Source organism: Erythrolamprus reginae, chromosome 3, assembly GCF_031021105.1.
Source record: "Erythrolamprus reginae isolate rEryReg1 chromosome 3, rEryReg1.hap1, whole genome shotgun sequence".
NCBI lineage: Eukaryota > Metazoa > Chordata > Lepidosauria > Squamata > Dipsadidae > Erythrolamprus > Erythrolamprus reginae.
Genome location: NC_091952.1, coordinates 150,391,729 through 150,402,311, shown reverse-complemented (window position 1 = coordinate 150,402,311; position 10,583 = coordinate 150,391,729). Strand labels below are relative to the sequence as shown.

At 39.5% G+C, this 10,583-nt stretch overlaps 1 protein-coding gene across 1 annotated transcript in view; it reads right to left on the bottom strand.

Moving 5' to 3' along the window:
- Positions 1-3,433: 3,433 nt before the first annotated feature.
- Positions 3,434-10,583, bottom strand: part of NSUN2 (NOP2/Sun RNA methyltransferase 2) — a 44,113-nt gene continuing 36,963 nt past the window's right edge. The window contains exons 16-19 of the mRNA XM_070747011.1: positions 8,442-8,516; positions 4,482-4,620; positions 4,174-4,213; positions 3,434-3,928 (exon numbers count right to left, since the gene is read on the bottom strand). Coding sequence (XP_070603112.1) covers positions 3,532-3,928; positions 4,174-4,213; positions 4,482-4,620; positions 8,442-8,516 — 651 coding nt within the window. The 3' untranslated portion in view covers positions 3,434-3,531. The remainder of the gene's footprint in view (positions 3,929-4,173; positions 4,214-4,481; positions 4,621-8,441; positions 8,517-10,583) is intronic.

The following is a 10,583-nucleotide window of genomic DNA, read 5'->3' as shown; positions in this document are numbered from 1 at the left end:
ATTTTGGGGCGCGCGCGTGCACACGCACGCAGCTTACAGGGAACGCTGGTCCTAGATTACAAAAAAACTATTTTAATTTGTAAGCTAAATTTCCAAGCTTACTTGCCATTTTTAAATTATATTCAGATCTCTATTTACCGTTGGGCAAATTATCAATAGCAGATATAAATTACGTTATTTTACCCTACCTTCTTTTTACGCAAAATGCATGCCATCAAAATGCATGCCTGTAGGCCAAAAAAAAATCTGTCATAATAAAAATTCCAGTCTTAGATTTTATTTTATATTTACTTTGCTTTGCTACAGCAAATAAGTTTGTTTCCCTTTTTGTAAATCAAAATCAACAGAAAGCAGTTTTATGAAAAATATTACGTATCTTTTTGTTGATGCAATAGTGTTAAATAAGCCTACTAATTTAAACAAGTTAGCATAAATATTGATGGGTTTTATCAACGGCAGAATGATACTGGATTTTACTCACCAGAGAATCATAACCTCTTCTCTGATTTCTCCATTTTTCTCATGCCTAATTTCTGTCTAATCTGAGACTCCCTGCTCCTCCCTATAAAATAATAAATTATGAATTAATTAAAGAGATGACAAATTCTCGATGTTTGGGGCATTCTGGGATGGATAACTGCAAAAAACCTTTCGGGCAGTGTGTTACACATGATCCTTATGGTCTCTCACTCACAGCCCTGGTCAATAGTCACACTGAAATCACTTTCAACCAAACATTGAGGCACAACCAGGTTTTGGAATACATGTAGACCCAGTAAATTTAAAATAACAGCCAAACCTTACTGGTTTACTATGTACATTTACTCTTTCTCTGTCACAGACACATGCATACACACAACATACACTCATACAACTGTGAAGTCCTCATGATGAGCTATAGCAGTGACGGGATGTATGACACAAATGGCACACAGGATGTATGACACAGGTGGCACACAGGATGTAAAAAACAGGTGGCACAAAGAGCCATATCTGAAGGCATGTGAGGCATTGTCTATGTCAGTTCCAGCTGATTTTGGGCCTTCTTTTTGGCTGTTTTCGCTCTCCTCAGGCTTCAGGAAATCCTCCTGAAGTCTGAGGATGGTGAAAAACTGACCAACCGGAAGTTCACTTGTGTGCGTCACCCCCAGCCTCCTTTTCATTGTCAGAGGTCTTCAGGAACTTCTTCGGCTTTAGACAGTTACAGCCAGGCCTCACACACCTCGGCTCATTTCTTTTGCAGCCAGCAACTTTCCTGAAGGTCTCTGCAGCAAATATCAGAGCTCCAGATCGATCTCGAGCTGTTATCAGCTAGAACGTCCTTCAGGAAAGACTTGCCAGCTACAGAAGAAATGGGCAGAGGTGTGTGAGGCCTGTTCGCAACTATCTGGTAAGTACCGTTTTCCCTATTATTATTATTATTATTATTATTATTGTTGTTGTTGTTGTTGTTGTTGTTGTTATTATTATTATTATTATTATTATTATTATTATTATTATTATTATTATTTGACTTGTATGCCGTCCCTCTCCGGGAACCCGGGGCGGCTCACAACATACAATGCAAACAGTAATAGTTAAAAATATAGCTAAATATAGCTAAATAATAAGCATCCCTTGATAATGAGTGCATGGCAATAAGGCCAAGTGCTTATTTCAGTGTTCAAAAAAAATATATGCCAGTCTTATTTTTAGGGAAACATGGTAGTAGGGCAGTTCCACTTCTGTTTCCTTTCCTAAACTTCTGGTTAGCCCGTTGGGCCTTTTTCTGCCATCCCCAGGCTTCAGGAGGCTTTCCTGAACCCAGGGGAGAGTGAAAAATAGCTCAACAGGAAGTCTGGAGGCTTCAGTGAGGCCTTTGTGCATGCGCAGGGGGCAGGATTGCGCGCATGTGCGGGGGCAACACGGTGGTTGTGTGCGTAGGGGAGAGGGTGTTGCATTGTGGGTGGCCTGCTACTGGAACTGTAAGGTGCTATGTTCTGGTAGCAATTTTAAGGATACGCACACAGCTGTGCATCCCTGATGTGCACCCGCATGAGATTTGGCTTCTGTGCATGCACAGCAAGCAAAATCTCAGGTGAATACGCTCACACAAGCAAGATTTTGGTGATTTTCTGCTTCTGCCCATGCGCAGAAGCAAACATATCAGTGAAAATCGCCAAAATCTCCCTCGTGCGTATATCGTCACACAAGATTTTGCTTGCTTCGTATGCACAGAAGCCAAATCTCTCACCAACGGGCGCATTCACGCATGCCACAGCCTCAGAGGGCGCACCAGTAGTGCCAAAGACAGCAGTCCTTTGCTGTGTGGGTACCTTTTTGAAACCCGAGCCAAAAAAGATTCATCATCACTGAGCTATAGAATACTTCAAAATCAACATGGCTTGACCCCAAATAATCACCTACATTTCATTTGTAGTATATTTTTCTTTACCAAACCCACTTTTCTGTTTGATTCAAGTACATTCCCACTAAAGCTTAGCACCAGTATAGAAACAATTTAATGCAGTGTAAATAGCACTTATTTGTTATCATTGACTTACTGGCAATTATACTCAGATTGAGGATGTGTGAATAGTTTTCCATTCAAATGAAGACACACAAAGAATTGATGACTGTTATTAAAATAAACCAGCAAACATTACAATCTAAATGTCTAGAACATCAATGTTAAGTTACATAATTATTTGGAATGTACTTTAAACAGCTACTTCCATTAGCAATATTCTAGAAGTCCAATCCGGAGGGAATGAATTTTGAAAATGTGTCTGGTAATGTTTCATTTAATGAACAAAATTGTTCAAGAAATGATATAATTCAAGATCTGGAGGGAGGTTATATTGTAGGCTGGAGGGGTTGAGGGGGAAGGAAACCTTAAATCCCAGAAATAAAATGAACATGAAAAATAAGGTAATAAGCTGTGCTAATACAAAGAGGGATAAAAATATTATCAGATTAATCATTATTGTAGCTAAAACAGAAGTATTTGCCTGTATGCGTTAAAACCTGTATTTGATGGGCCAATGCAATATTAAATTCTGGTTTAGGTTTTGAGTGAATATAGCAAGATTGGGGGTTTTAAGTATATTCTCTGAACTGAAACATTTAATTGTGGTGGTACAAAATCCAGGCAATCATAGCATCAAGTGATACAAAACTAGTACACAACCTTAACATTAATTTGGGTAAACAGGAACATGTGATTTTAATACAACTCACTCTGTATAACTCACTCTGGCAACCCAAAGTTAGTGGAACAAATCATTAAAAAAAATTGGATGAATATAGTGACATCAATTTCTCAGGTGTTTCTCTGAATTCAAGTCTAAAATCAATTATCAGGTATAAAATCCAGATTTGGGGAAAAGAAAATGGTATGACTCTATACTAAAAGGATTGGGAAAAAGGTCTTGAAAAATAATTGTGTACCACATTTCTCAACAACTGAAATATTTTATTAAAATTATTTTAAATGTTTTGAGATACATAATTATAAAAAATGCACATGAATAGTCAATGCAAATTGAATTTTTAGTCCTTTTTTTCCATAACGTCAACATTACTTTTGCTTTGCATATTTTTGGTATTTTCATCTTTGTCAGTGGAAGAAAAGTTTTCTGCTGTGCTGACTTCCAATAATATTTTTTCATGCTGTCCATTCAATTCATCTTCTATTATTGCCGGTAATTGATTGATGTTTTTGGTTTTACATTCAAGTTCCATTTCTTCTAGCACTTGCCCCGAAGTATCTATAGATGCTGCTTCTAACTGACCTTCTAAATTTTCTTCTTTCCTTTTTGCTTTGAATACCTCAAGTCCCATCATTCTCAGGTAATGCAATCTCTCATTCTTGGGCACAAAAGCACGAAGGGATGTCTTGCCAAGCCAACCACACAGCAAAAGAGAGCACTGATAGGTATCTTGTTTGCTACAAATAGAAAAAAGGATGGTGTTTTTTAGTCTGAAACTGTCTGAAACTTGATGCTTCAGTTTTGCTTTCTTTAAAGGATCCATTAGTAATTTTAAACAATACTACTGGCTTGTCTTTTCTACTATCCTAAAAATCAAGCTTCTTGAAAGCATTAATCCCTTTATGATTTCTATTCAGTTTTTATTCAAAGGATCTGTACATCCACACACACACACATTTGCATAAACACAGAAGTCATTTACCTTTGGTCCGGTTCATATTTCAAGACTATGCTCCCCATAGCTGAAACAAAGAGAGTGTAATGTTTTAAAACAACAGATTATTATAATACAAATGACATTAACCCTTAGCGAGCCAACCTATGACCCAGTTATTCTTCATACAGTTTGCTGAACACTACCATGATTTCTATCAAAGCAGATCTTGTTAGGAAATTATTAATATTCTTGAGCTGCTATGAAAAATGGGGTAGTGATCATCATCAGAGAGAGGAATCAAATCTTGAATCTCAAATAGCTACTGGTACTAGTTAGCAAGAATGCTCACTTACCCATTCCACTCAGTTGACTGCGTGATTCATTACTGAACCTGCTTAAGAATGGATTTTCTTCAGTTAACAAAATTTTAACATCTTCTATGTCAGCCTTAATAGTTCTGGCACTGATGAAAGGATGCAATGTATATATGCCCTGGAAGTGAAAGACATGGTTTTTAAAATGCAGCCATTTCTTTCAAAATTCAAAACAGAAATCTATTTTTAAGGAAAGATTTTCAGCATCTGGATGGAATATAATATTAAGAGATTGCAACTTTCAACACTTTCTGGCTGTGTAATACAATAGTATGAAACAAAATATACAGGCAATTAGTAGAATACATCAACCACACAGTCTTCTAACCACACAGTGTGAATTAAAACTTCCTAAAACTTGTTATTATTTTCATGTTACATTACATACACATATGCAGATACGCATAAATTCGCCTAGGCAAATACCAACAGCTCCTGTCAAGGGTTTTTTGTTTGTTTTTTTCAGAAGTGGTTTGGCACAGCTTTCTTCTTAGGGCTGAAAGACAGTGATAGCCTAAAGTATTTCTTTATGATAAAAGAAGTAATACTCTTCAGTACCGCTTAAACTTTAATCCTGGTCTAACACCTTAAACAGAGCACTTAATAAGCATTGTTAACAGAGAGATCAGTTCTACTACAAATCTATGTTAGATGTAACACCATAGCACAAAACTGTTAACGCTGAAATAAATTTCCTAAATAAAATGAAATAAATAAATAAAATAAAACTTCTCTTTAAAAGGAAATCTTATTATTATGAAGTTCGCCTGTTATTTACTCCAAGGTACTGCTCCAGGAAGCTGAAATATTATATTTTGATGGTTTCTAAGGTGATATAGTGCAATGGTTAAGGAGATTAACTAGCATTGTAATGACTACATTTTAGGTCTATTCACATAAGTTCCCTGAAGAACTTTCAGCCAGTCATTTTTTTCTCTGCCTAACTTACCCCGGAGGATTGTTGTTTTACATCCTTGACATGAATGAATGAACGAACATTGCCATTTTTAAACCTTTGTCTTAAGTCTATTCCATTTTTGCTTACAATTAAATGTTTTTGCCTCAACCATTAATTTATTATAAGATAACTTCAAAAAAAAGCACACACACACAAAAAAAACCCAACCTCAGCAGTTTGAAGCTGCTAAATAAAACTTCATCAGTAAACATGATAATATGTCTCTCAGGCCTAAAAATATTAAGAAGATTATGTTATTTATTTGTGACACTGTGAATGATTTCTACACTCATCTTGAATACTTTTAGGTTTTACTTTAAATTGTTGCCTTCCAAGGTTCTTTCGTATGTGAGAAAAAGAAAGTTATCTGCCAACTATCATGCGTTATGTTAGCCTAAGTCTCTTTAAAAGGGTGACGTACCAGTAATAATAATAATTAATAATTTATTAGATTTGTATGCCGCCCCTCTCTGAGTAGTTGGAGCGGCTCACAACAAGTAAATGCATCATATCCAAATCCAATATGAAAACATTTTTTAAAACCCTTATTAAAAAACAATCATACAACCCAAACACACCATACATAAATCAAGACAGCTAAGGAGATATCAATTCTTCCATGCCTGGCGACATAAGTGGGTTTCAAGAGTTTACGAAAGGCAAGGAGGGTGGGGGGCACTCCTAATCTCCGGGGGGGAGTTGATTCCAGAGGGCCGGGGCCACCACAGAGAAGGCTCTTCCCCTGGGTCCCGGCAGATGACATTTTTTTGTCGACGAGACCCAGAGAAGGCCAACTCTGTGGGATCTAATTGGTCGCTGGGATTCGTGCGGCAGCAGGCAGTCTCGGAGGTATTCTGCTCCAATGCCATGTAGGGCTTTATAGGTCATAACCAACACTTTGAATTGTGACCGGAAAGTGATCGGCAGCCAGTGCAGGCCGCGGAGTGTTGATGAAACATGGGCATACCTGGGAAAGCCCATGATTGCTCTCGCAGCCGCATTCTGCACGATCTGAAGTTTCCAAACACTTTTCAAAGGTAGCCCCATGTAGAGAGCATTGCAGTAGTCGAACCTCGAGGTGATGAGGGCATGAATGACTGTGAGCAATGACTCTCTGTCCAAATAGGGCCGCAACTGGTGCACCAGGCAAACGCCCCCCTCGCCACAGGTCAAAGGTGGTGCTCTAATGTAAGCTGTGGATTGAGGAGGGCGCCCAAGTTGAGGCCCCTCTCTGAGGGGGTCAGTAATTCCCCCCCACCCGGGTGATGGATGGACAGATGGAATTGTCCTTGGGAGGCAGAACCCACAGCCACTCCGTCTTATCAGGGTTGAGTTTGACAACAGCCTCCAGGCACCAACACATCACTTCCACTGCTTCACTGACTGGACATGGGGTAGAGATGTACAACTGGGTATCATCAGCGTACTGATGATACCTCACCCCATGCCCTTGGATGATGTCACCCAGCAGTTTCATGTAGATTTTAAATAGCAGGGGGGAGAGGACTGACCCCTGAGGCACCCCAAAAGGGAGAGACCTAGAGGTCAACCTCTGACCCCCCACTAACACCGACTGCAACCGACCGGAGAGGTAGGAGGAGAACCACTGGAGAACAGTGCCTCCCACTCGCAACCCCTCCAGCTGGCACAAAAGGATACCATGGTCGATGGTATTGAAAGCCGCTGAGAGATCAAGAAGCACCAGGACAGAGGACAAGCCTCTGTCCTGGGCCCACCAGAAATCATCCATCAGTGCGACCAAAGCAGTTTTCGTGCTGTAGCCGGGCCTGAACCCCGACTGCTGAGGGCCTAGATAATTGGCTTCTTCCAAGGACCGCTGGAGCTGGAGCAACACCACCTTCTCAACAACCTTCCCTATAAAGGGAAGGTTGGAGACTGGACAGTAGTTGTTGAGTACGGCTGGGTCCAGAGAAGGATTCTTGAAGAGGGGGCGCACGAGTGCCTCCTTGTAGGGAGCCAGGAAGCCCCCCCCCCCTCAGAGAAGTGTTGACAATCTCCTGTACCCAGCTCCGTGTCACCTCTTTACTGGCCAAAACCAGCCAAGAGGGACACGGATCCAGCAAACAGGTGGTGGAACTCACAGCTCCAATGGCCTTGTCCACTTCATCAGGTGTCACCAGGTCAAACTCCTCCCAGACAGATGGACAAGGATGGGCCCCAGTCACCTCGACTGACTCATTGTCAGCCGACACTGCAGTCCAATTAGAGTCAAGGTCCGTCCGGATCTGAGTGACTTTATCAGCGAAAAACGAGTTAAATTCCTTGGCACCATTCTGCAAGGGCTCCCCACCACCTGATTAAGAAGGGAGTGGGTCACCCTTAACAGAGCGGCTGGGCTGGATTCCACTGATGCAATCAAGGCGGCAGGATACACGCATCTTGCTGCCTTCAGCGCCACTTTGTAAATCTTAATATGAGCTCTTACAAGTGTTCGATCAGATTCAGCTTTACTTTTCATCCACCGCTTCTCTAGACGTCTCTTCTGGCATTTCAACACCTGGAGTTCCTCAGTAAACCAAGGAGCCCTCTGGAGTCTAGTGCCACAGAGAAGTCACAATGGCACAATCCGGTCAAGAGCCTCTGTCGCAGCCTTGTTCCAGGCCACGGCAAGAGACTCTGCCAAACTGTGTATAAGTGAATCTGGTAAAACCCCAAGCACCTTCTAAAAGCCCTCAGGGTCCATCAGGCGTCTGGGGCGGAACCACCTAGTCGGTTCCACTCCCTGCAGGGGAGGATTGGAGTCTCAAAGTCAAGCCGTAGTAGAAAATGGTCCATAATGGTCATGGAAAAGGGTCAGTAGAAAACAGTAACATAAGTAATAGTAAAAATATAATGTAATTAAGTGGATATAAAGGCATGTGAAGCTATAACACAGGACAAATCTAAATATTGCAAGTTGTTGCTGTTGTTTCCAGGATTAATTTATAAATATATAGTAATAATAATGTATTCATTCTTACCTCTTGTGCTAATCTGAAGGCACAGCCATCTCCATCATTATTGCGGCACCACACTTTAATTCCTGTATTAATAACCTATATGGGGTTTCAAAAATAGGATGTTTCAGCATAATTAAGCATTGCTCCAACTGCAAACAAAGCCTTCCAAAAGATATCAGGTTTGTATTTCCTTGCCAGTCACTTTGGGTATTTTCTATTATGTGTGAAAGAAGTTAAATACCTTCAAAATCATAAGGCTGGAAACAATGGCTGACTATTTTAAAGCCTTAATATGAGAAAAAGAACTATCTTTATAAGTGTTAAAAATTTAAAATAAATAACACACAGCAAAACAAACTTTTGATTATAAAATTTTAAATGAATTACCATATTTTTGGAGTATAAGATGCACCTTCTTCCTCCCTAAAAGAGGCTGATAATTTGGGTGTGTCTTATACTCTGAATATAGGCCCCCCACCCCCACCCCAACTAGCTGCTAATGTTCTTCCCATGTCTTACCTTGCAGGCTCTTTCATTGTTTATCTCTGTGAAGAATGTTTTCCAAGCCCTAAGTCTTTGCAGGGTTTTTTTCATTGCTCTAACATGCTCAGTTTCTTTCCAGCCCTAACCAGGTGCTAACGATGATCTGAGCTCTTACTGGCTTGCAAGCTCTTTTGTTGTTAATCTCCGTGAAGAATGTTTTCCAAACCCTGTCTTTGTACGTTTGTTTTTCCATTGCTTTACTTGCTCTGAATGTTTCTTTCCAGCCCTAATGAAGTACTAACAATGTTCCCAGCTCTTACTGGCTTGCAAGCTCTTTCATTGTTACTCTCTCTGAATAAAGTTTTAAAACCCTAACCAGGGGATAAAATAATGTGCTGAAGCTGACCAGACTAAGGATGCTAGCCAGATGAAGACCTGATAGGCAGATTCTTTTCCCTATTTTCGTCCCCAAAAACTAAGGTGCATTTTATACCCCAGTGCATCTTATACTCCAAAAAATACAGTAAGAGCTCAGAAAATGTTGAAATATTGCCTTTTGAAATAATATTTGAAATTAATTTTAACAAATAAATGCATTTTGGGGGTGTAAGAAAACAGTTTTTTATATCAGAGACATAACAAGATAAGCAACTTATAACAGCATTCAAAACATTTTTGAGGAACTGCATTGGGACTTTGAATAAATAGCAAAAATGATGTGTTTTCCTGGGAACAGATGAGTCCCAGAAGATATTAAAGTAAAAAAATGCAACAGTCTTTCTGAGAACATGGACAAAAATTTAAAGAAGAATTTGTCATTAGACAAAAAAAAAACACCCTGAATCAGTCTTTTAAAAATTAGCAAATAAAAATGATAATCCCAAAGAAAAACTAGAATAATTGTACACTAAAATCCAGAGAAATGGCATTGCTAGGAATAGAAAGATGTCTTATAATCCTGATAGTGAACAGTTTTTACCAGATGCTATTTATTTCTTCCTTGATAACTGTGCTCATTGGCAAGCCCAATTGGAAGTAAATTGCTGGGAGAAAACAGCATCTTCTTGAAGAGCCAATTACAACTTGAAGAGTAAAGAGAGATTTAGCAAACTGGCAAAAAGCTGTAATGGTACCACTGTTGGGGTCGTTTATTCTTACCCGGCATAAAATTCCTTCCTTTATATAATGTGAGCTTATACCTCTTTATATAAAATCTATCTGGGACTATTAACAGTAGAGTGGATGAAACTGTATTTCAAGATCAAAATTGTTGGTAACAAGGCAACTAATGGCACTGATTAATACAAATTAATCAATTCAATGACTGAAGTTATTATCACAATAAATATCAAAATTGTGGAAAATGTTAAATACCTAAAACATGCTACTTTAACTATTCCCAAACCAGAAATCAAAGCTGAGAGGAACTAAAAGGCGTCTATATGTGACAACATTTTAGTAACAACAAAACATCCTCCAAAGCAGTGATTTTCAACCTTTTTGGAGCCGTGGCACATTTTTTACATTTACGAAACCCTGGGGCACATTGAGCGGGGGGGGGGCTAAAAAAAGTTTGGACAAACAAATTCTCTCTCTTCCTCCCCTTCGCTCTATTTCTTTCTCCCTCCCTCTTTCTCTCCCTTCCTTCCTCTTTCTTTCTCTCTCTCTCCATCCCTCTTT